The sequence below is a fragment of the Balaenoptera musculus genome, chromosome 4, assembly GCF_009873245.2.
Source record: "Balaenoptera musculus isolate JJ_BM4_2016_0621 chromosome 4, mBalMus1.pri.v3, whole genome shotgun sequence".
Lineage (NCBI taxonomy): Eukaryota > Metazoa > Chordata > Mammalia > Artiodactyla > Balaenopteridae > Balaenoptera > Balaenoptera musculus.
The window spans coordinates 85,984,372-86,011,296 of record NC_045788.1 but is presented as its reverse complement, the minus strand read 5'-3'; the positions used below and the strand labels follow the sequence as shown (position 1 = coordinate 86,011,296).

Below are 26,925 nucleotides of genomic sequence, written 5' to 3'. Positions count from 1 at the left end.
TAGGCATGTGGACTTCAGTGGTTGTAGCACATGGCCTCAGTAGTTGTGGCTTGCAGGCTCTAGAGTGCAGGCTCAGTAGTTGTGGTGCACGGGCTTAGTTGCTCCACAGCATGTGAGATCTTCTGGACCAGGGCTCGAACCCGTATCCCCTGCATTGGCAGGCAGATTCTTAACCACTGCACCACCAGGGAAGTCCCATCTTTTCATCTGTTGTAACTGCATTTCCATAGCCTCCTTGTCGACAGGGCTCTTGTCACCGTGTTCAGTAATTAATGTGCTTTGACCCAGTTTTCAGAAATTCAAGAAAGCACAGTTTCTTGCCCTCATTACATAGCCTTAAATACTTTTTATAGAAATAGAGAAGAGCTCTTGGCTTATCTGCCAACTGGAGTTTCCATCTCTTCCTGCAGAAGATATCTACTGTAGGTGCTTATTATTCAGATAGTAATACTTCAAATCCTAGACTTTATAATGAGAGTGAAATATTTTCTTTCTCCAAAATACACATTGAGAAGGCAAGTCATTACTTACAGATCATTTTAGAAACAAGACTATAGTACCTCTGCATATCTTTTGCCGAAAGCACAATCTAATGACTTTTCCAGAATCTTATTTGATGGGACAGCTTGCAGTAGAACTTAGGGTATCTTAATTCCCTGTCTTATATTTTGACAGCTTTCATAAAATTGCTATATGTTCAGAGTTGGTGAGAACATTAAGTAAGTCATGTTAGTCAGCCCGCTTATCCTATTTTATTAAGATATCTTTAACATAATCTATACTTTTGGTTTTTATAAACTCAGGAAAATGATGAGAAGATTAAAGTATCTCCATAATTTGTCACATTCATCCAAGAAACAAAAAGCATCACTAGCCTTCAGTGATGTTGAATCATACAGTTTGAATGAGTGAAGGAGACATCACATCTTTTGGAAATATAACAGTTTTTGTACATAGCCAACTACAGGAGTATTGGAATGAGTAGTTTAGTAAGCAGTCCAGATGGGCTAAACATAACCTCATTTAGGAAATCTCATCGATCTCTGAATTAACCTCTGGGCTAATCTAAATAAAGCACAAAATGAAGGCTAGCACCAAATGAGATGGTTGTAAAACATAATACACTCAGACCACCAAAAACTACCCTCTTCTGTCATTTTCAGCCTCTCCAGGCTACACAACCTGGTTCAAGTAGAGTTCAAAACTCAGTGCTATAGGGAAACTAGCAATTTCCCTGGTGACTCTGGTGGTCATTCTACCAGGCCACAGGATCTATCCTGTGGTCTTAGAATGCTTTCACATGTGATTGATAGCTTGCTTGTTACACAACTTTAGTTTAATCATCCTTCTGCCCTCAGAACTTCTAGAGTATTTCTCCATTACCCTGACCATCTATTATTATTGATAAGAAGCCAAATGTCAATCAGATAATTGTAATAGAAATATTACTTCTCGTTGGTAACATAGTATCTTCTCTTTATTATTAGAGTTTTGAAACTTCCTAGTGCTATTTTTAGTTGTCTTCTTTTTAATCCTTTAATGTGATGGGCATTTGGTGAGTTCATTCAATCTAGAGACTCAAATCCTTCAACTCTGACTATCTTCTCATTTTTTTGAGACTCTTCGCTTTGTTCACCTAACATTCTCTTTTGATAAACTTTGATTAAGTGGTCACTAAAATATTTAGATTGGATTTTATTTTATTTTTTCTTTAATATTCACATTTCTTTTTCTTTTTTTCAGACTGAGTTTCTAAAATTTGTCTTCAAACTCTTTCATTAAATGTTTCCTTCTTTTGATAATCAGGTTTATAATTTTGAATTGCTTTTACAATTTAAAATTAATTTTACAAATTAAAATTGCTTTAATTCATACCCTTATCTTCTTATTTTAAGGAAATAATACCTTCTCAAATCTATCTAGGAATAATAATTCAGAGGTGCTATAATTATCTTTAATTATCTTCACCAGTCCCTGCCTCACCTCCACTGCCATCATTTTAATTTTATATTTCTTTTACTCAGTATTTTTCACTTTGATTACAGGCTTCTTCAAAGTCTAGTGAGCCTTCACTCGGAGTTTAAAGAATCCTTATTTGGTTTATTGCATCTTGTGAAGAGACAAACTTTTTTTTTTTTTTTTTTAATTATAGACTATACTTCAGTTTTTTCCCCCTTTTTTTGTTTTTATAAATTTATTTATTTATTTATTTTTGGGTGTGTTGGGTCTTCGTTTCTGTGTGAGGACTTTCTCCAGTTCCGGCAAGCGGGGGCCACTCTTCATCGCGGTGCACGGGCCTCTCACTATCGCTGCCTCTTCCATTGCAGAGCACAGGCTCCAGACGCACAGGCTCAGTAGTGGTGGCTCACAGGCCTAGCCGCTCTGTGGCATGTGGGATCTTCCCAGAACAGGGCTTGAACCCCTGTCCCCTGAATTGGCAGGCAGATTCTTAACCACTGCGCCACCAGGGAAGCCCCGAGACAAACTTTTTTGTAGAGAGTAGATAGCAATTAGTCAGGAGAGTCTAAAAGCTGGAATGCAGAGGCCTTTACTCTGGTGCTCTGGCCCCCTCTACCCTGGTTATTTCATATGTTTAATAAATTACTTGAACTACCACCTCATGTTTTTTGCCTGAGTGGTTGGCAAAAGCACTTGGCTGTCCAAAGTTGTGCTTTGGGTTATGGAAGTGGATGCTTATTTATTTATTTATTGAATTTTATTTTATTTATTCGTTTTTTAATACAGCAGGTTCTTATTAGTTACCTATTTTATATGTATTAATGTATATATGTCAATCTCAATCTCCCAATTCATCCCACCACCACTACCTGCCCCCCTCCCTGCTTCCCACCCCCTTGGTGTCCATATGTTTGTTCTCTACATCTGTGTCTCTATTTCTGCCTTGCAAACCAGTTCATCTGTACCATTTTTCTAGATTCCACATATATATATTAATATAAGATATTTGTTTTTCTCTTTCTGACCTACTTCACTCTGTATGACAGTCTCTAGGTCCATGGAAGTGGATGCTTTTGACTCTTTTATTCTGTGATTCAGAATATTCCTTCCTTTGTTGTCTGAATACTGAGCCTCTCCAGGTTCTGCAGGGCTCTCTCTGCAGGAATAGTCTGCTTTGTACATAAATGAACCTGCAGCTTCTTTCATCCTGCACCTTCATAGGCCATTCTTGTAACCTTTTTACGCCTTTCATAAGTTTGTTTAAACTTCTTGCTAATGAAGGTCTTTCTTCTGTCTACTTGTTATTTTTCATTTAATCATTTTATTTTTATTACTGTTACTTTAATGGAGTTTCAGGAAAGAATAGAGGTATTTCTGTTACATGTACCTCTTAAAACTGAAGTTAGGGGCTTCCCTGGTGGCGCAGTGGTTGAGAATCTGCCTGCCAATGCAGGGGACACGGGTTCGAGCCCTGGTCTGGGAAGATCCCACATGCCGCGGAGCAGCTAGGCCCATGAGCCACACTACTGAGCTTGCGTGTCTGGAGCCTGTGCTCCGCAACAAGAGAGGCCGCGATAATGAGAGGCCCGCGCACTGCGATGAAGAGTGGCCCCCACTTGCCGCAACCAGAGAAAGCCCTCTCACAGAAACGAAGACCCAACACAGCCATAAGTAAATAAATAAATAAATAAAAATACAGATTCCTAGAGTTTATTCCCTGAAGGTCCAACGTATCAGGTCTGGAGTAGGATATAGAAATTTCCTTGAAACAAAACGAAACAAACCACCTGAGAGAGGATAGGGAATTGTATACTTTAAAAAAACAAAAACAAACAAAAAAAAACTGAAGTTAATCAGCTTTTTTCCCCTGGTAAGTTTCCCCAAATCATGAGATTGAATTATGGCAATTGAATAGTATATGTGTGTCCCCCTCAATCTATTGGGTAGATTATTATGGTTAATTTCACTTATCACTGAGATACAAATGTCTGTAAAGAAGTAACATCAATTCAGAAGAGGATTCTTCCTTGCTTAGCTTCATAACAAGTATTTGGGATATAAATCCCTGATTTTGCTGAATTCTTATATAGAGCTCCCTCCTGCCTTTTCTTTGTTGCCATTGACTTCAGAGCTGTGTTCACATTTTTGTGCCAAATTCTTCCCATTCAACTTCCTCCACACATTTTGAATGAGCTATGTAGTATCTCATTGAAAAAGAACATAATTAAAAATAGAAACTGAGGCAAAGTGATACCTGAACAGTCAAAAATAAATGGCACAAAGTTTTTCAACTAAATATGGACTTTCTAATAGTATCTCAGGGAAGAAGTCATTGCTAACAAGAATTTATCTTTTTCTTCAACGATAATGGAAAATTAAAGCAGCAAATTAAAAAGGAATGAGAGAGAACTGACCCAGAGAGAAGATGGCGGAAGAGTAAGATGCAGAGATCACCTTCCTTCCCACAGATACAGTAGAAATACATCTACACGTGGAACTGCTCCTACAGAACACCCACTGAACGCTGGCAGAAAACGTCAGACCTCCCAAAAGGCAAGAAACTCCCCACGTACTTGGGTAGGGCAAAAGAAAAAAGAAATAACGGAGACAAAAGAATACAGACGGGACCTGCACCAGTGGGAGGGAGCCGTGAAGGAGGAAAGGTTTCCACGCACTAGGAAGCCCCTTCGCGGGCAGAGACTGCGGGTGGCGGAGGGGGGAAGCTTCGGAGCCACGGAGGAGAGCTCAGCCACAGGGGCGCAGAGGGAAAAACGGAGAGATTCCCGCACACAGGCTCGGTGCCGACCAGCACTCACCAGCCCGAGAGGCTTGTCTGCTCACCCGCCCGGGCGGGCGGGGCTGGGAGCTGAGGCTCGGGCTTCGGTCGGATCGCAGGGAGAGGACTGGGGCTGGTGGCGTGAACACAGCCTGAAGGGGTTAGCGCACCACAGCTGGCTGGGAGGGAGACCGGGAAAAAGTCTGCAGCTGCTGAAGAGGCAAGAGACTTTTTCTTGCCTCTTTGTTTCGTGGCGCGCAAGGAGAGGAGATTCAGAGCGCCGCCTAAACGAATTCCAGAGACGGGCGTGAGCCGCGGCTATCAGCGCGGGCCCCAGAGACGGTGAGACGCTAAGGCTGCTGCTGCCACCACCAAGAAGCCTGTGTGCGAGCACAGGTCACTCTCCACACCGCCCCTCCCGGGAGCCTGTGCAGCCCGCCACTGCCAGGGTCCCGTGATCCGGGGACAACTTTCCCGGGAGAACGCACGGTGCGCCTCAGGCTGCTGCAACGTCACACCGGCCTCTGCCGCCGCAGGCTCACCCCGCACCCGTACCCCTCCATCCCCCCGGCCTGAGTGAGACAGAGCCCCTGAAGCAGCTGCTCCTTTAACCCCGTTCTGTCTGAGCGAAGAACAGACGCCCTCAGGCGACCTACACGCAGAGGCTGGTCCAAATCCAAAGCTGAACCCCGGGAGCTGTGCGAACAAAGAAGAGAAAGGGAAATCTCTCCCAGCAGCCTCAGAAGCAGTGGATTAAAACTCCACAAACAACTTGATGTGCCTGCATCTGTTGAATACCTGAATAGACAATGAATCATCCCAAATTCAGGAGGTGGACTTTGGGAGCAGGATATATTAATTTTTCCCCTTTTCCTTTTTTTGTGAGTGTATATGTATATGCTTCTGGGTGAGATTTTGTCTGTATAGCTTTGCTTTATAATAGCTTTATTTTACATCACTATATTATATCCTCTTTCTTTCTTTCTTTCTATTTTTTCTCCCTTTTACTCTGAGCCATGTGCATGAAAGGCTTTTGGTGCTCCAGCCAGGCATCAGGGCCGTGCCTCTGAGGTGGGAGAGCCAACTTCAGGACACTGGTCCACAAGAGACCTCCCAGCTCCACGTAATACCAAATGGCAAAAATCTCTCAGAGATCTCCATCTCAACATCAAGACCCAGCTTCACTCAACGACCAGCAAGCTACAGTGCTGGACACCCTATGCCAAACAACTAGCAAGACAGGAACACAGCCCCATCCATTAGCAGAGAGGCTGCCTAAAATCATAATAAGGCCACAGACACCCCAAAATACACCACCAGACGTGGACGTGCCCACCAGAAAGACAAGATCCAGTCTCATCCACCAGAACTCAGGCACTAGTTCCCTCTACCAGGAAGCCTACACAACCCACTGAACCAACCTTAGCCACTGGGGACAGATACCAAAAACAACGGGAACTATGAACCTGCAGCCTGTGAAAAGGAGACCCCAAACACAGTAAGATAAGCAAAATAAGATGACAGAAAAACACACAGCAGATGAAGGAGCAGGGTCAAAACACACCAGACCTAACAAATGAAGAGGAAATAGGTAGTCTACCTGAAAAAGAATTCAGAATAATGATAGTAAGGATGATCCAAAATCTTGGAAATAGAATAGACAAAATGCAAGAAACATTTAACAAGGACGTAGAAGAACTAAAGAGGAACCAAGCAACGATGAAAAACACAATAAATGAAATTAAAAATACTCTAGATGGGATCAATAGCAGAATAACTGAGGCAGAAGAATGGATAAGTGACCTGGAAGATAAAATGGTGGAAATAACTACTGCAGAGCAGGATAAAGAAAAAAGAATGAAAAGAACTGAGGACAGTCTCAGAGGCCTCTGGGACAACATTAAACGCACCAACATTCAAATTATAGGGGTTCCAGAAGAAGAAGAGAAAAAGAAAGGGACTGAGAAAATATTTGAAGAGATTATAGTTGAAAACTTCCCTAATATGGGAAAGGAAATAGTTAATCAAGTCCTGGAAACACAGAGAGTCCCATACAGGATAAATCCAAGGAGAAACACGCCAAGACACATATTAATCAAACTGTCAAAAATTAAATATAAAGAAAACATATTAAAAGCAGCAAGGGAAAAACAACAAAAAACACACAAGGGAATCCCCATAAGGTTAACATCTGATCTTTCAGCAGAAACTCTGCAAGCCAGAAGGGAGTGGCAGGATATACTTAAAGTGATGAAGGAGAAAAACCTACAACCAAGATTACTCTACCCAGCAAGGATCTCATTCAGATTTGATGGAGAAATTAAAAGCTTTACAGACAAGCAAAAGCTGAGAGAGTTCAGCACCACCAAACCAGCTTTACAACAAATGCTAAAGGAACTTCTCTACGCAAGAACACAAGAGAAGGAAAACACCTACAATAACAAACCCAAAACATTTAAGAAAATGGGAATAGGAACATACATATCAATAATTACCTTGAATGTAAATGGATTAAATGCTCCCACCAAAAGACACAGACTGGCTGAATGGATACAAAAACAAGACCCATATATATGTTGTCTACAAGAGACCCACTTCAGACCTAGAGACACATACAGACTGAAAGTGAGGGGATGGAAAAAGATATTCCATGCAAATGGAAATCAAAAGAAAGCTGGAGTAGCAATTCTTATATCAGACAAAATAGATTTTAAAATAAAGACTATTACAAGAGACAAAGAAGGACACTATATAATGATCAAGGGATCGATCCAAGAGGAAGGTATAACAATTGTAAATATTTATGCACCCAACATAGGAGCACCTCAATACATAAGGCAAGTACTAACAGCCATAAAAGGGGAAATCGACAGCAACACAATCATAGTAGGGAACTTTAACACCCCACTTTCACCAATGGACAGATCATCCAAAATGAAAATAAATAAGGAAACACAAGCTTTAAATGATACATTAAACAAGATGGACTTAATTGATATTTATAGGACATTCCACCCAAAAACAACAGAATACACATTTTTCTCAAGTGCTCATGGAACATTCTCCAGGATAGATCATATCTTGGGTCACAAATCAAGCCTTGGTAAATTTAAGAAAATTGAAATCGTAACAAGTATCTTTTCTGACCACAACGCTATGAGACTAGATATCAATTACAGGAAAAGATCTGTAAAAAATACAAACACATGGAGGCTACACAATACACTACTTAATAACAAAGTGATCACTGAAGAAATCAAAGGGGAAATCAAAAAATACCTAGAAACAAATGACAATGGAGACACGATGACCCAAAACCTATGGGATGCAGCAAAACAGTGCTAAGAGGGAAGTTTATAGCAATACAAGCCTACCTCAAGAAACAGGAAACATCTCGAATAAACAACCTAACCTTGCACCTAAAGCAATTAGAGAAAGAAGAACAAAAAATCCCCAAAGCTAGCAGAAGGAAAGAAATCATAAAGATCAGGTCAGAAATAAATGAAAAAGAAATGAAGGAAACAGTAGCAAAGATCAATGAAACTAAAAGCTGGTTCTTTGAGAAGATAAACAAAATTGATAAACCATTAGCCAGACTCATCAAGAGAAAAAGGGAGAAGACTCAAATCAATAGAATTAGAAATGAAAAAGGAGAAGTAACCACTGACACTGCAGAAATACAAACGATCATGAGAGATTACTACAAGCAACTCTATGCCAATAAAATGGACAACCTGGAAGAAATGGACAGATTCTTAGAAATGCACAACCTGCCCAGACTGAACCAGGAAGAAATAGAAAATATGAACAGACCAATCACAAGCACTGAAATTGAAACTGTGATTAAAAACCTTCCAACAAACAAAAGCCCAGGATCAGATGGCTTCACAGGTGAATTCTATCAAACATTTAGAGAAGAGCTAACACCTATCCTTCTCAAACTCTTCCAAAATATTGCAGAGGGAGGCCACCATTACCCTGATACCAAAACCAGACAAAGATGTCACAAAGAAAGAAAACTACAGCCCAATATCACTGATGAACATACATGCAAAAATCCTCAACAAAATACTAGCAAACAGAATCCAACAGCACATTAAAAGGATCATACACCATGATCAAGTGGGGTTTATCCCAAGAATGCAAGGATTCTTCAATATACGCAAATCAATCAACGTGATACACCATATTAACAAATTGAAGGAGAAAAAGCATATGATCATCTCAATAGATGCAGAAAAAGCTTTCGACAAAATTCAACACCCATTTACGATAAAAGCCCTGCAGAAAGTAGGCATAGAGGGAACTTTCCTCAACATAATAAAGGCCATATATGACAAACCCACAGCCAACATTGTCCTCAATGGTGAAAAACTGAAACCATTTCCACTAAGATCAGGAACAAGACAAGGTTGCCCACTCTCACGACTATTATTCAACATAGTTTTGGAAGTGTTAGCCACAGCAATCAGAGAAGAAAAAGAAATAAAAGGAATCTAAATCGGAAAAGAAGAAGTAAAGCTGTCACTGTTTGCAGATGGCATGATACTATACATAGAGAATCCTAAAGATGCTACCAGAAAACTCCTAGAGCTAATCAATGAATTTGGTAAAGTAGCAGGATACAAAATTAATGCACAGAAATCTCTTGCATTTCTATACACTAATGATGAAAAATCTAAAAGTGAAATTAAGAAAACACTCCCGTTTACCATTGCAACAAAAAGAATAAAATATCTAGGGATAAACCTACCTAAGGAGACAAAAGACCTGTATGCAGAAAATTATAAGACACTGATGAAAGAAATTAAAGATGATACAAATAGATGGAGAGATATACCATGTTCCTGGATTGGAAGAATCAACATTGTGAAAATGACTCTACTACCCAAAGCAATCTACAGATTCAATGCAATCCCTATCAAACTACCACTGGCATTTTTCACAGAACTAGAACAAAAAATTTCACAATTTGTATGGAAACACAAAAGACCCCGAATAGCCAAAGCAATCTTGAGAACGAAAAATGGAGCTGGGGGAATCAGGCTCCCTGACTTCAGACTATATTACAAAGCTACAGTAATCAAGACAGTTTGGTACTGGCACAAAAACAGAAATATAGATCAATGGAACAGGATAGAAAGCCCAGAGATAAACCCACGCACATATGGGCACCTTATCTTTGATAAAGGAGGCAAGCATATACAGTGGAGAAAAGACAGCCTCTTCAATAAGTGGTGCTGGGAAAATTGGATAGATACATGTAAAAGTATGAAATTAGAACACTCCCTGACACCATGCACAAAAATAAACTCAAAATGGATTAAAGACCTAAGTGTAAGGCCAGACACTATCAAACTCTTAGAGGAAAACATAGGCAGAACACTCTATGACATACATCACAGCAAGATTCTTTTTGACCCAGCTCCCAGAGAAATGGAAATAAGAACACAAATAAACAAATGGGACCTAATGAAACTTAAAAGCTTTTGCACAGCAAAGGAAACCATAAACAAGACCAAAAGACAACCCTCAGAATGGGAGAAAATATTTGCAAATGATGCAACTGACAAAGGATTAATCTCCAGGATTTATAAGCAGCTCATGCAGCTCAATAACAAAAAAACGAACAACCCAATCCAAAAATGGGCAGAAGACCTAAATAGAGATTTCTGCAAAGAAGATATACAGATGGACAACAGACACAAGAAAGAATGCTCAACATCACTAATCATTAGAGAAATGCAAATCAAAACTACAATGAGATATCATCTCACACTGGTCAGAATGGCCATCATCAAAAAATCTAGAAACAATAAATGCTGGAGAGGGTGTGGAGGAAAGGGAACCCTCTTGCACTGTTGGTGGGAATGTAAATTGATACAGCCACTATGGAGAACAGTATGGAGGTTGCTTAAAAACTAAAAATAGAACTACCATACGACCCAGCAATCCCACTACTGGGCATATACCCTGAGAAAACCATAGTTCAAAAAGAGTCATGTACCAAAATGTTCATTGCAGCTCTATTTACAATAGCCAGAACATGGAAGCAACCTAAGTGTCCATCGACAGATGAATGGATAAAGAAGATGTGGCACATATATACAATGGAATATTACTCAGCCATAAAAAGAAATGAAATGGAGATATTTGTAATGAGGTGGATGGAGTTAGAGTCTGTCATACAGAGTGAAGTAAGTCAGAAAGAGAAAAACAAATACAGTATGCTAACACATATATATGGAATATAAGGAAAAAACAAAAAAAAGGCCATGAAGAACCTAGTGGCAAGACGGGAATAAAGACACAGACCTACTAGAGAATGGACTTGAGGATATCGGAGGGGGAAGGGTAAGCTGTGACAAAGTGAGAGAGCGTCATGGACATATATACACTACCAAATGTAAAATAGATAGCTAGTGGGAAGCAGCCGCATAGCACAGGGAGATCAGATCGGTGCTTTGTGACCACCTAGAGGGGTGGGATGGGGAGGGTGGGAGGGAGGGAGATGCAAGAGGGAAGAGATATGGGAACATATGTATATGTATAACTGATTCACTTTGTTATAAAGCAGAAACTAACACACCATTGTAAAGCAATTATACTTCAATAAAGATGTTTTAAAAAAAAAAAGGAATGAGAGGATACAATGAGCAGAGAAATGACATCAATCTGACAATCAGAAAGAGGACAAAAACAACCAATCACAAGAAGACCTAAGAATTCAAAATACACAGTAGTTCATGCCACTTAATGTAAGTGCAAATTTCCTTAAGGTCCATCCACGAGGTATAGGTTCATTTTTATGTTACACCTAAGAACTATCATTGATAATCATAATGATGGCCATTTTTTGAATTGAAGTTGCAATGTAAAATATAAATTATATTCAGAAGACTATGTAGAAAGAAGTGACATTTACAGTACAATTTAAGTACACTGTGGTCAAAATACCTGCTGTAAAAAGTGTTGATGTTAAAAAGTTTTGTTTTGAATTTTATTTTATCTATTTTTTTCTACAGCAGGTTCTTATTAGTCATCCATTTTATACACATCAGTGTATACATGTCAATCCCAATCTCCAAATTCATCACACCACCACCACCACCCCCAGCTGCTTTCCCCTCTTGGTGTCTGTATGTTTCTTCTCTACATCTGTGTCTCTATTTCTGACCGGCAAGCCAGTTCATCTGTATCATTTTTCTAGGTTCCACATATATGCTTTAATATACGATATTTGTTTTTCTCTTTCTGACTTACTTCACTCTGTATGACAGTCTCTAGATCCATCCACGTCTCAACAAGTGACCCAATTTTGTTCCTTTTTATGGCTGAGTAATATTCCATTGTATATATGTACCACATCTTTATCCATTCATCTGTCGATGGACATTCAGGTTGCTTCCATGTCCTGGCTATTGTAAATAGTGCTGCAATGACTAACTTCCAAAGAAGTTATACAGATTGCCAAGAAAGCACATGAAAAGCTGCTCAACATCACTAATTATTAGAGAAATGCAAATCAAAACTATAATGAGGTATCACCTCACACCAGATAGCATGGGCATCATCAGAAAATCTACAAACAACAAATGCTGGAGAGGGTGTGGAGAAAAGGAAACCCTCTTGCATTGTTGGTGGGAATATAAATTGATACAGCCACTATGGAGAACAGTATGGAGGTTCCTTAAAAAACTAAAAATTGAATTACCATATGACCCAGCAATCCCACTACTGGGCATATACCCAGAGAAAACCATAATTCAAAAAGACACATGCACCCCAATGTTCATTGCAGCACTATTTACAATAGCCAGGTCATGGAAGCAACCTACCTGCCCATCGACAGACGAATGGATAAAGAAGATGTGGTACATATACACAATGGAATATTACTCAGCTATAAAAAGGAACGAAATTGGGTCATTTGTAGAGACATGGATGGATCTAGAGACTGTCATACAGAGTGAAGTAAGTCAGAAAGAGTAAAACAAATATCGTATGTTAGCGTATATATGTGGAACCTAGAAAAATGGTACAGATGATCTGGTTTGCAGGGCAGAAATTGAGACACAGATGTAGAGAACAAACGTGTGGTCACCAAGGTGGGAAAGTGGTGGGGCGGTGGGGGTGGTGGTGTGATGATTTGGGAGATTGGGATTGACATGTATACACTGATGTGTATAAAATTGATGACTAATAAGGACCTGCTGTGTAACAAAATAAATTAAATAAAATTCAAAAAAAAAAGAAAGAAAAACTATTTTGATCTGTCAAGAGAGTATTAATCCCCCAATTTTTTATTGATAGCATGCTCTTACAATATACCGCCATTAGGGGGAGTGTTTGGGTTGTATTCATCTTATGTATCTTATCTTATCTTATGTCTTTATATCTCTAGGTCTGAGCATGTGCTTGAAACCACACCCCAGCTGAGACAGCCTGGCATGGACACCCTAATGAACCACACACCTTAGTGAACACAGGTAATTGGCAGATGTGTGATTTTTGCTGTCATTGTGTATACTTCAAATTTAAGACTTACCTTTCCATATTAAATCATCCATTTGGTAGCAGCAATTATTATTTTAAAAATAAGTGGAAAAAATTTGTTTATATATCCAACTTCATGAATTAGTAATTTCAAATGAGGTTATATTAATATTAGTGTCTTCGAATGTTTCTATTCATTCCCTGATTCACTGTCTAGTCATCCCTCCTACTGTCACCAATCGAATGGCTACTCTGATTTGGGGTGTGTTTTTTTCTGATTATTAATAATTATGAGCCTGTTTTATATATATTTGTTATGCACTCCCCTTCTGTGAAGTTCTTGTCTACATCTTCATGTGACTTCGGGTAGGTGGACTATATTTGTAGAAATTGTAGAATATCATAGATTCTGTAAATACTAGATATTGATTACTTCTCCCAATTTGGCATCACTCCATTAAATTTCTCAGTTATATCATTAAAAGAACAGAGGTCTTTAATGCTTTAATGTTGTTAAATCCATCACTTTTTTACCTACTTTTGAGTTTGGGGTCTTATTTAAGAAGTCCTCATCTACCTAAATTCACAAAAATAAAATCATATTTATTAGCTTTATATTTTTCTATTTTATATTTAGGTCTCTAAACCTTTATACATAATGTAGACTTGATAATATAGTGTTAATTTTCATCATATAATGATCCAGATTTCCTAACATCAGCTACTATACGATCTATCCTTTCCTTACTGATGAGCTCTGTTTCCAGCTCTCGCAGGTGGAACTTTTGTTCCATTGTTTAATTTTTTTTTCATGGATGCATAGTTTTTATTACTATGGTCTTGTGTTAGGTGTTAAAATGTGGTAGGGAGAGGTTCCCCTTTTTTCTTTTCTAACTTGATATTTCAAATCAAGGATAGACAAACATACACATGTATCATGAAATAAGTTTATTAAGTTCTTAAAAAAATACAGCTGGAATTTTTCTTAGTCCTACATTGAATTTATAGATTAATTTAATTTTGGAAGTTTGGTATCTTTACAGTGTAATTTACTCCACCTATAAATATGTTATCCATTTATTCAAATCTTTCTGAATGTCTTTTAGGAAAGTTTAAAAATTTTCTCTCTGTAGGTTTGTGGAACTTTTGCTAAGTTAATTCTTTGGTACTTTTTATTTGTGTGCTATAATGAATGGTATCTTATTTTTTAAATGAAATCTTCTAGCTTGTTATTAGTGGTTTAGGAACTGTTATGGATTTTGTGACTTAACCTGTAGCTGGAAACCTTGCTAAACTCTTTATTAATTCAAAGTTTTTCTGTTGATCTAATGATTTTCCACATAGATAACCATCTCCCTTGCACATAATGACATTTTTGCTTTAAAACACTTCTGAATTTAAAAACTATATCTAAAATTTCTCTAAGTATGATATTTGCTGCAGTGTTTGGTCTTTAAGCATATTATCAAGTTTAGGAGATGTTTCATTATTTCCAGTTTCTGTGGTTTTAACATATATAGGTTGTTGAACTTAAGAAGTAATGTTTTTGTACCTGTTGAGACAGTGACATGAACTTTCCAAAGTGGTTCACTAACATGATAAATTACATTGACAGATTTGCAAATGCTAAACCATTCTGGGAATTTTTGCTGCTTTATAAGTAAAACAGGACTATACTTTGAGTTTTTTTGAATCATCTTTCCTTGCTTTGAAATAAAAGTTTCAATTTAAGGTTTTGAAATTAACACTCAAAGATAGAGCTTAGTCATACAGTATTTCTCTTTTTAGAAACATGTGTAAGATAGAGATTTCTATTCCTTAATAGCCATCCGGATCTATGGATTTTTTGGCAGGGGAATTCTTTGATTTCAGTTATTTCCTTTCAAAATTATTGGATTATTCCATTTTAAATTTCCTATAATTTGTATAATATTATTTATGACATTTTATTTTATTGTGGTAAGAATATTTAATATGACATTACCTCCTTAATAAAAGTCTTAAGCCTACAATATAATATTGTTGATTATTGGTACAATGTTGTAGAGCAGATCTCTAGAACTAATTCATGTTACTTAACTTATGCCCACTGACTAGTAACTCTCTACTTCTCTCTCTCCCCAGCCCCTGGCAACCACCATTTCACTCTCTGATTCTATGAATTTGACTATTTTAGATACCTCACATAAGTGGAACGGTGCAGGATCTGTCTTTTGTGACTGGTTTATTTCCCTTAGCATAATGCCCATGAGGTTCATCTATGTTGTCACATATTTCAGAATTTCTTTCTTTTTAAGGCTGAATAGTATTCTACCACATACACCATATTGTCATTATCCATTCATCTGCAGATGAATATTTAGGTTGTTTCTACCACATTTTCATTATCCATTCATCTGCAGATGAATATGTAGGTTGTTTCTACACCTTGGCTAATGTGCATAGTGCTGCAATGAATACAGGAGTGCTAATATCTCTTTGAGATCCTGATTTCCATTCTTTTGGATAAATAGCCAGAAGTGAGACTAGAACATATGTGGTTCTATTTAAAATTTTTTAAGAAACCTCTGTACTGTTTTCCATAGCAGCTGCACCATTTTGCATTCCCACCAATAGCAAGCAAGTGTTGTCACTTCACCACATCCTCACCAACACTTGTTGTCTTTTGTTTTTTAATAATAGCCATCCTGACAGATGTCAGGTGATATCTCACTGTGGATTGATTCATATTTCCCTGATGATTAGTGACATTGACTATTTTTGCATATACCTCTTGGGTGTTTGTATCTTCTTTGGAGAAATATCTGTTCAAATTCTCAAGCCTATTTGTTCATTGGGTTATTAGGGTTTTTTATTGTTGTTGTTGTGTGTATTTTTTTTTTCTTTTTTTTTGCTATGAGTTATAGGAGCTCTTTATAGATATATGTTTTGGAGATTAACCTCATCAGATATATGGTCTACAATTTTTTTTCCCCAGGGTCATGTTATCTTTTATTACTAGCACTGATTAATTTAAAAACACATCTGGAAACATGCTCTAAATAAAATGAAAACTACTTTTAGAAACTCATTAGGCCAGATGATGTGGCTATAATTGGAAGAAATTAGGTGCAGAAGCTCAAGACAGTTTCCTGTGCAAGCACTTTGGGGTTGAAGCAAGACCTCCAAGATTCACATGGAGGACAAACCCTGACAGTGACCAAATGTCGTTGCCTATCCTGGAGCTACTTGCTTGTGTATCTGAGTAATTGTTTCCTGTTCCATATCTGGAACATACATGAGTAAGTTATGGTTTTAAATGTCATTAATGACACTGAGAAACCAACATTTGCATGCTTGTGATGGTTTTATGACTCTTAACGACTCCTGAAAATATTTCTCATATTCTTTAGGTTGCCCTTTCATGCTGTCATTGTTTCCTTTGTTGGGCAGAAGCTCTTTAGCTTGATATAGTTCCATCTGTCTATTTTTGCTTTTGTGGCCTGTGTTTTTGGTGTGACATCCATGAAATCATTGCCAAGACGAATTTCATGAAGTTTTTCCTCTATGTTTTCTTCTAGGAGTTTAACAGTTTCAAATCTTACATTTAAGTCTTTAATTCATTTTGATTTGATTTTTCTGTATGGTGTAAAATAAGGGTCTAATTTCAGTCTTTTGCATGTGGATATCTAGTTTTCACAACATCATTTGTTCAAGAAACAATCCTTTCCCCATCATGTGTTCTTGGACCTTCCCTTGTCAAGCACCCTTGTCAAAGATTAGTCAACTGTATACATTTGGATTTATTTCTGAGTTCCCTCTTCTATTGCATTGATCCATATGTCTGTCATTACCCCAGTTCCATACTGTTTTTTTTTTAGTTTTATTTATTTATTTTTAGCTGTGTTGGGTCTTCGTTTCTGTGCGAGGGCTTTCTCTAGTTGCGGCGAGCGGGGGCCACTCTTCATTGCGGTGCACGGGCCTCTCACTATCGCAGCCTTTCTTGTTGCGGAGCACAGGCTCCAGACACGCAGGCTCAGTAGTTGTGGCTCACAGGCCCAGTTGCTCTGCGGCATGTGGGATCTTCCCAGACCAGGGCTCAAACCCGTGTCCCCTGCATTGGCAGGCAGATTCTCAACCACTGTGCCACCAGGGAAGCCCCCATACTGTTTTGATTAATGTAACTTTGTACTATATTCTGAAATCAGGAAGTGTTATACCTCCAGCTTCATTCCTCTTTCTCAAGATTGATTTAGCTATTGATGTTTTTTTGTGTTCGATATGAATCATAGATTTGTTTTTTTCTATTTATGTAAAAAAATTCTATGGGAATTTTGATAGGCATTGCATAAAAAAACCTAATTCTACTCCTTAGGGAGCTAGAAAAAGAAGAAAAAACTGAGCGCAAAGTTAGCAGAAGGAAGGAAGTTACAAAGATTAAATGAAATAGAAAATTAAAAAATAATAGAAAAAATTGACAAAACTAAAAGTTGGTTTTTGAAAAGTTAAAAAAAATGACAAACCATTAGCTAGACTAAGAAGAAAAGAAAGAAGACTTAAATAAATAAAATGAGAAATGAAACAAGAGACATTATGATTGATGCACAGAAATAAAAAGGATCATAAGAGACTACTGTGATATATATCAAAAAACTAGATAACCTAGAAGAAATCGATAAATTCTTAGAAACATACAACTTACCAAAACTAAATTATGAAGAAATAGAAAGTCTGAACAGACTGATAACTAGTATGCAGGTTGAATCAGTAACCAAAAACCTTCCAATAAAGAAAAGTCCAGGACTAGATGGCTTCATTACTGAATTCTACCAAACATTTAAACAGGATTTAATGCCAATGCTTCGCAAACTCTTTCAAGAAATTGAAAGGGAGGGAACAGTTTCAAACCCATCTTATTAGGCTAGATTTACCTTGATACCAAAGTCAGACAAAGACAACACAAGAACAGAAAAACTACTGGACAATAGCTGTAACAAATATGTATGCAAAAGTCCTCAACAAAATGCCAGGAAACTGAATTCAATGGCACATTAAAAGGCTTATATAGGCTTGGACTTGGCCAAGATGGTGGAGGAAGAAGACCCTGAGCTCACCTCCTCCCATGGGCACACCAAAATTACAACCATTTTAAGAGCAAATATCAATGAGGACAACCCAAAGACTAGCAGAAAAGATCTTCTACAACTAAAGATATAAAGATGGAACCACAACAAGATGGATGGGGGAATGGAGACTCAGTATATTCAAGACCCACACTGCCAGGTAGGAGACCTGCAAACGGGAGGATAATCACAATTGCAGAGCTTCAGGAGTGAGGGGTCCAAGTTCCATATTGAACAACCCAGGCTGGAGGTCCTGAACCAGGAAGATTAGCACCTAGAAAATCTGGATTTGAAGGCCAGTGGGGTGTGCTTTCAGGAGAGCCAGAGGGCTGTAGGAAGTAGAGACTTCACTGTTAAAGGGTGCACACAAAAATCTCACACAACAGAGACCCAGGGCAGAAGCAGTAATTTAAAAGGGCCTGAGTCAGACCCACTTGCTGATCTTGGAGAGCTTCATGAAGAGGCAGGAGACAACTTGGTCTCACCCTGAGGATATAGATGTTGGTGGAATCTGGCCCCAGCTGCACCAGGACATGGCCCTGCCCACCAGCAGGCCAGCACCAGTCCTGGGACTTGGCCTCACCCAACAGTGGGCAGGCACCAGCCCTGGGACTCCTAGGCCACCACAGTCAACCATACCAGAACCCAGTCCTGCCCACAAGTAGGCAAGGAGCAGCCCGCCAACTCTGGGGTGCAGCAGTGGAGAGACACCATTCGCAGCACCCCATGGGCTCCAGTCTGGTGCACCAGTGGGCCAGCACCAGCCTCAGGACCCCCTGAGCCCAACAGCCAGCTGCAACAAGATTGAGACCGAACAATCAGTGAGCTGGCACCAGCCCTGGGACTTAGCTCCACCCACCAGTGGCCAGCAACTTCTGTACTAGGCAGGGCCTGACAACCAACCATGCTAAGGACTAGCCATGCTCATCAGAGACCCACAGTAGTCAGTCCCACAACAACAGAAGGGCCTATGCAGTCCACACAGGGGAACCCCTAGAGCATATACCTCTGCTGAACAGAGAGGACTGTGCTTCAGGGCTCCATAGGACATCTTCCTCATAAGGCCACTTCTCCAAGATCTGAAAATGTAACCACCTACCTAATATTAGGTTTACCTAATACATAGAAATAAAAGCAGAGTATCAGGCAAAATGAAATAACTCAGGAATATTTTCAAAATAAAGGAAGAGGTTACAACCTTAGAAGAAGAGGTGGAAAGTGGAGATAAGCAATCTACCTAATAAAGAGTACAAGGTAATAGTCATAAAGATGATCAGTGAACTTGGAAGGAGAATGGATGGACACAGTGAGAAGTTTGACAAAGAGTTAGAAAATATAAAGAAGAAGCAAACAAAGCTGAAGAATACAATAAATGAAATTAAAAAAAATACACTAGAAGGAATCAACAGTAGATTAGATGATACAAAGAATGGGTCAGAGAACTCGAAGACAGAGTGTGGAAATCACTCAAGCTGAACAGAAAAAAAGAAAAAAGAATTTTAAAAAATGAGGACAGTTTAAGAGACTTCTGGGACAACATCAAGTGCACTAACATTGTCATTATAAGGGGCCCTGAAGGAGAAGAGAGAAAAAGAGACAGAGAACATATATGAAGATATATTAGCTGAAAACTTCCCTAAGTTGAGAAAGGAAACAGACATCCAGGTCCAAGAAGAACAGAGAGTCCCAAATAGGATCAACCCAAAGTGGAACACACCAAGACACATTGTAATTAAAATGGCAAAAATTAAAGATAAAGAGAGAATTTTAAAAGCAGCAAGGGAAAAGTAACAAGTTATATGCAAGGGAACTCCCATAAGCATGTCAGCTGACTTTACAGCAGAAACTCTGCATGCCAGAAGGGAGTGGCACGATATATTTAAAGTGATGAAAGGAAAAAAACCTACAAACAAGAATACTCTATTCAGCAAGACCTTCATTCAGATTTAATGGAGAGATCAAAAGTTTTACAGACAAGCAAAAGCTAAAAGACTTCACCACCAAACCAGCTTCATAAGAAATGTAAAAGGAATTTCTCTAAGCAGAAAAGAAAAGAACAAAAACTAGAGGTATGAAAATTATGAAAGGAAAAATCTCATTGGTAAAGGCAAGTATACAGTAAAGGTAGTAGGTCAACTAATAAACTTAGTAGAAAGGTTAAAAGACAAAGGTACTAAAATCAACTATATTCACAATAAGTAGTAAAGGGATACACAAAATAAAAAGATGAATAACATAATGTCAAAACAGTAAACTTAGTGGGAGGAGTAAAAATGTAAGGCTGTTAAAAAGAGTTTGAACTTAAGAGATCAGCAACTTAAAATAATCATGTATATATAAATAATCTATATATAGATTGCTATATATAAACCTCATGGTAACCTAAAATTATGATATATACACACACAAAATGACATTTGTACCTCAAACCAAAAATTATGATATATACACACACAAAATGGAGAAAGAAATCCAAAAATAAAACTAAAAATAGTCACCATATCACAAGAGAAGAGAGCAAAAGAAGAAGGGAACAAAAAAGGACTATAAAACAACCTGAAAACAATTAACAAAATGGCAATAAGTACATACCTATCAATAATTACTTTAAATGTAAATAGACTAAATGCTCAAATCAAAAGATATAAAGTGACAGAATGAATAAAAAAAACAAGACCCATATATATGCTCTTTATAAGAGATTCACTTCAGATCCAAAGATACACTAGCCTGAAAGTAAGGGGATGGAAAAAAGTATTTTTCACAGAACTAGGACAAATAATTCTAAAATTTGTACGGAAACACAAAAGACCCCAAACAGCCAAATCCATCTTGAGAAAGTAGAACAAAGCTGGAGGTATCACACTCCCTTATTTCAAACAGTACTATGAAGCTACAGTCATGAATGCAATATGGTACTAGCACAGAAACAGGTACATAGATTAATGGAACAGAATCAGAGCCCAGAAATGAGCCCACACTTATATGGTCAGTTAATCTATGATACAGGAGGCAAGAATATACAATAGGGAAAAGACAGACTCTTCAATAATTATGTTGGGGAAAGCTGGACAGCTATGTTCAAAAGAATGAAACTGGACTACTTTCTCACACCATATACAAAAATAAACTCAAAATGGATTAAAGATGTAAATGTAAAACTTGAAACCATAAAACTGCTAGAAGAAAACATTGGCAGTAAGCTCTTTGTCATCAGTCTTAGCAATATTTTTTTGGCTCTGTCTCTTCAGGCAGGAGAAACAAACAAACAAACAAATGAACAAATGGAACTACATCAAACTAAAATTGGATATTGTAAATAATGCTGCAATGAACACAGGGGGAACTAACAAAATGGAAAGGCCATCTACTGTTTAGGAGAAGATATTTTCAAACAATATATCTGATAAGGGGTTAATATCCAAAATATACAAAGAACTCATATAAGTCACCATCAAAAAACAAATAAACCAATTAAAAAATGGGCATAGGACCAGAATAGACATTTTTTCCAAAGAAGACATACAGATGGCCAACAGGCACATGACATCAGGATCAACATCACTAATCATCAGGGAAATGCAACTCAAGACCACAATAAAATATCACCTCACACTTGTTAGAATGACTGTTATCCAAAAGACAACAAATAACAAGTGTTGGCAAGGATGTAGAGAAAAGAGAACCCTTGTGGAAATGTAAATTGGTGCAGCCACTATGGAAAATAATATGTAGGTTCCTCAAAAAATGGAAAATAGAACTACCATATGATCCATAAATTCTACTCCTGGGTATTTATCCAAAGAAAATGAAAACACTAATTTGAAAAGATATATGCACCCCTGTGTTCATTGCAGCATTATTTACAATAGCCAAGATATGGAAGCAACCTAAGGTCCCACTGATAGATGAATGGATAAAGCAGATTTTGTATATATATACCATGGAATACTACTCAACCATAAAACAGAATGAAATCTTGCCATTTGTGACAACATAGATGAACTTAGATGGTATTATGCTAAATGAAATGTCAGAGAAATATAAATACCATATGATTTCACTTATATGTGGAATCTAAAAAACAAAACAAAGGAACAAACATAACAAAATAGAAAAAGTCATAGATACAGAGAACAGATGGTTGCCAGAAGGGATAGAGTGGGTGGATGAGAGAAATAGATGAGGGAAATTAGGAGGTACAAATTTCCAGTTGCATAATAAATGAGCCACAGGTATGAAAGGTATAGTGTAGAGAATATAGTCAATAACTATGTAATATCTTTTTATTGTCTAGGAGGTAACTAGACTTATTGTGGTGACCATTTTGTAATGTACAGAAATATTGAATCACTATGTTGTGCACTGGGAACAAACATAGTGTTGTAGGTCTACTTTACTTCAAAAACAAGCCAACAAACAAACAAGTTCATAGTAAAAGAGATCAGATTTGCGGTTACCACAGGCAGTGAATGGGGGGAGGGGGAATTGGATGAAGCTGGTCAAGAGGTACAAATTTCCAGTTATAAGATAAATAAGTACTAAGGATGTCATGCACACCATGATAAATATAATTAACACTGCTCTATGTTATATATGGAAGTTGTTAGGAGAGTAAATCCTAAGAGTTCTCATCATGAGGAGAAAAATTTTTTCCTTTTTATTTTATCGTATCTATATGAGATGATGGATCTTCACTAAATTTATTGTAGTAATTATTTCATGATGTGTGTAAGTCAAATCATTATTCTGTACACCATAAACTTATACATGCTGTATTCTATTATATCTCAAGAAAACAGGAAGAAATAATTAAATATATAAATAAACAAAACAAAAATAAGTAAAATGCTCATACACCATCTACTATACAACACAGGGAACCATATTCAGTAACATGTAATAACCTATAATGAAAAAGAATCTGAAAAAGAATATATATATATGTATGTATAAATGAATCACTTTGCTGTACACCTGAAACTAACACAACATTGTAAATTAACTATACTTCAATTTTTAAAAAAAATTTATTGGCGTATAGATGGTTTACAATGTTGTGTTAGTGTCTGCTGTACAGCAAAGTGAATCAGTTATACATATACATATATCCACTCTTTTTTAGATTATTTTCCCATATAGATCATTACAGAGTATTGAGTAGAGTTCCCTGTGCTATACAGTAGGTCCTAATTAGTTCAATTTTTAAAAAATGTTAAAAAAAGAATTGTAAAGTGAAAACTATAAAATATTAATGAAAGAAATTAGAGAAGACACAACAAATGGAATGACATTCCATGTTCATGAATTGGAAGATTTTATGTTGTTAAAATGTCAATTAAAATGGTAAAAATTCTTATGATCCATCTGTCACTTTCAGAATTTTTTAATTGATATGATTGTTTATAATACTGTCTTGTTATTTTTTCTATTTGTTATACCAGTATTATTTCTAACTTTCATTCTATATTGTTTCTTTTTATTTTCTATTTTTCTTAGTAAATTTTGCCATAGTTTTGTTCAATCAATCTCTAGGAAAAAAATCCTTTTATGTTTATTCAATTTTGTTCCTTTTTATTGATTTTTGCCTGTAGTTTTATTGTATCTGTCCTTCTTATTTTGTTGAGTTCACTGTTTGCTTCTTTTGCTCAACATTGGTAGCTGATATATATATTTCAGGTGATAAATTAGCTCTGAGTGCTCCTTTAAATTTGTCCAAGAATTTTAAACATATTTTTCCTTTCTTGCAAAGTGTTTAATTATATAAGCACATTTCTTCTTTTCCAAAGAATTTTTGAACAATGTTTATGCTCCATGATGGCAGGGATTTTTTTTTCCCCTCTTTTGTTCACTCTTCTGCATCCCAAGTCTCTATCTTTTGTGTTTTTAGCTTATTTGTATATGTCATAAATGCTAATATAATAGAACATTTTTTCCATTTTATTTTTGACTTTCACATTTCATACTGGTAACATTTTTCTCTTTTCTCCTATGCTGTCTTTCACTAGGTTAAATATTCTTTTGCTAGTTTGAATCATATTTTATGCTATTCTTCTGGTGTTCTGCCTTAACTTACTAAGAACTTATATTTTAATGTTTATTTCTTAAACATACACATCTTGGCATAATTCTCACCTACCTGTCATAATCTTATTATCTAACCTCTTACCCCCTTCCATGCACATTTGAATTATTGAATTATAAACATACAATTTTGGGGATCTTGCTTTTTCTAGGCAGTTATAAGTTTTGATGAGTTTATTTACCCTTTCTGCATATCTTTCTATGTAGCATCCTCCTGGATTAATTTTTCTTTTTTCTAGAATACTTCTTTTGAAAATATTTTCAAGGAGAGTCTTGATGTAATAAATTTTCTGAGATTTATATGCTTAACAAAATCTTTTTTTTATCCTGTCATTTTATAATATTTTGGTAATAAAATTTAGGACAGAGTCTTTCAGTAGATTTATTAAAATGTCAAAATATCATCTGCAAAATATCATCTATATACTTGGGGGGGAAAAACAATAGAGAAAATTTTAAAGTAAAGTGATAGAAAAAGATAAAACTGGCAAAAACAAAAAATAATCTAACAGCATGGTGTACATGTGTTTAGGAAAAGCCATGTATAAGAATGTTTATAACACCACTATTAAAAATAACCCCAAAATGGAAACAAACAAATGTCTAGTAACAGCAGAATAGATAAATAAATGTGGCATTTAAAGAATGGGATAGTATACAGCAGTGAGAATGAATGAACCACAACTACATGCAATAACATGGATGAATTTTTCAAATCTGTTGAGTGAAAGAACCCAGATACAAATGAGGACATACTCTATGATGCCATTTATACAAAGTTTACGAACAGGCAAGTCTAGTCTATGATGTTGAAAGTAAGAGTGGTGGGAAGGTGGCAGTGACAGGAAGGGTAGGCAAAGAGAGTAGGACAGTTTCTGGTGAGCTGGGAATAGTCAGTTTTTTATCTGCTTCTGGCTATGCAAGTATGTTTACTCTATGACGATTCATATTGGGTAGTTATGATGTATGCACTTTCCTCTATGAATAACATATTTAATCAAAAAATTCAAAGTATTTTTTAAATATACCTTTGTAACAATATTTATAAAAGATAAAGTAGAATTCAAAGTTATTTTTCTTCAATATTTTGAAAGTTAACTCATTGCCTTCTTGCATCCAGCACTACCTTGTGAAATTTAAAGTCACTTTGGGGACTTCCCTGGTTGCACAGTTGTTGAGAATCCGCCTGCCAATGCAGGGGACACGGGTTCGATCCCTGGTCTGGGAAGATCCCACATGCTGCGGAGCAACTAAGCCTGTGAGTCACAACTACTGAGCCTGTGCTCTAGAGCCCGTGAGCCACAACTACTGAGCCCATGCACGACAACTACTGAAGCCCACACGCCCTAGAGCCCGTGTGCTGCAACTACTGAGCCTGCATGCTGCAACTACTGAAGCCCGCACGCCTAGAGCCCGTGCTCCGCAAGAGAAGCCACTGCAATGAGAAGCCCGCATACCACAACGAAGAGTAGCCCCCGCTCACGGCAACTAGAGAAAGCCTGCGCGCAGCAATGAAGACACAATGCAGCTAAAAATAAAAATAATAATAATTAATTAATTAAATAAAACACAGCTGTTTAAAAAAATAAAAAATAAAGTCACTTTGATGCTCTTTCTTGGTGTTTCTACTTGTCATTTTTGAAGCTTTAAGAATTTTCTTTCAATTTCCTTAATTTGATCTTAATTCCACTATGTCTATAAATTGGCTTTCTTTTATGTATCCTGTTTGGCACTCCATGAATATTTTAGTCCTTTCAATATGTTTGTGTTTTTCTGAAAATCAGTCATTATTTTAGTTACCGCCCTGGAATTTACAGCCCCATGGATCCTTAGGTAAAAGCTCTGTCCCAGCACCTTGTCAGAGGGGTGGTGTTAGGAAAACAGAAAAGGCTTTAGGAATTGAACACTTCATTGATCTGTTCGTCTTTCTTTGTTTGTCTAAGAGCCAAGAACTCCAGAACTTGTTAAAATGAGAAGAATCCTCATCATCAATACAAATGAAAGAAAACTCCTCACATAGAGAAAAAAACCCAGTCACATCATGAATGGAGAGATCATTACAGCATTGATGGCTTCAATATATAATTTGGTTCTAGATAAAAATATACATTTGTTTTGTAAAGTGTCTATTGGTTAAATTCAGCTTCAAAATATTTGGATTTTCCGAGGTGGTAATTGTGGAAACTGTGTAACATTTCTCAAAAATCATTTCGTACTTGCCAGCTCCACAGAGTAGATTGCCATTCCTCCAAGCGCCAACGCAGTGAAACAATTCATGTCTTCCCACCTCTCCGTTTCCTTTCTCTGTCTGCACAATGAAAATGGAAACGGTGTATATTTTTTCAGACATTTTCTGTTTCCCCAGTTGCCACCTCTGAAAACTGCGAATCGTTTTGAAGATGGGAAAAGAGGAGTACTATTTATTTTATTTTATCCCCTACAAGTGCACTGGAAAAACTGGCCTTCACGCCTCTGCTTGGGGGGCGGGGCGGGGGTGGGGAGGAGGGG

At 37.2% G+C, this 26,925-nt stretch overlaps 1 protein-coding gene across 2 annotated transcripts in view; it reads left to right on the top strand.

Moving 5' to 3' along the window:
• Positions 1 to 26,873, top strand: part of LOC118894581 (OX-2 membrane glycoprotein-like) — a 44,255-nt gene extending 17,382 nt beyond the window's left edge. Inside the window, exons 4-5 of one of the 2 annotated variants that reach the window (XM_036850906.1) lie at positions 13,140 to 13,224; positions 26,361 to 26,873. In XM_036850906.1, coding sequence (XP_036706801.1) covers positions 13,140 to 13,174 — 35 coding nt within the window. In that variant the 3' untranslated portion in view covers positions 13,175 to 13,224; positions 26,361 to 26,873. Of the gene's footprint in view, positions 1 to 13,139; positions 13,225 to 25,537; positions 25,603 to 26,360 lie in introns of those variants that run through there. The other variant, XM_036850907.1, reaches the window with a different exon arrangement.
• The last annotated feature ends 52 nt before the right edge of the window (positions 26,874 to 26,925 follow it).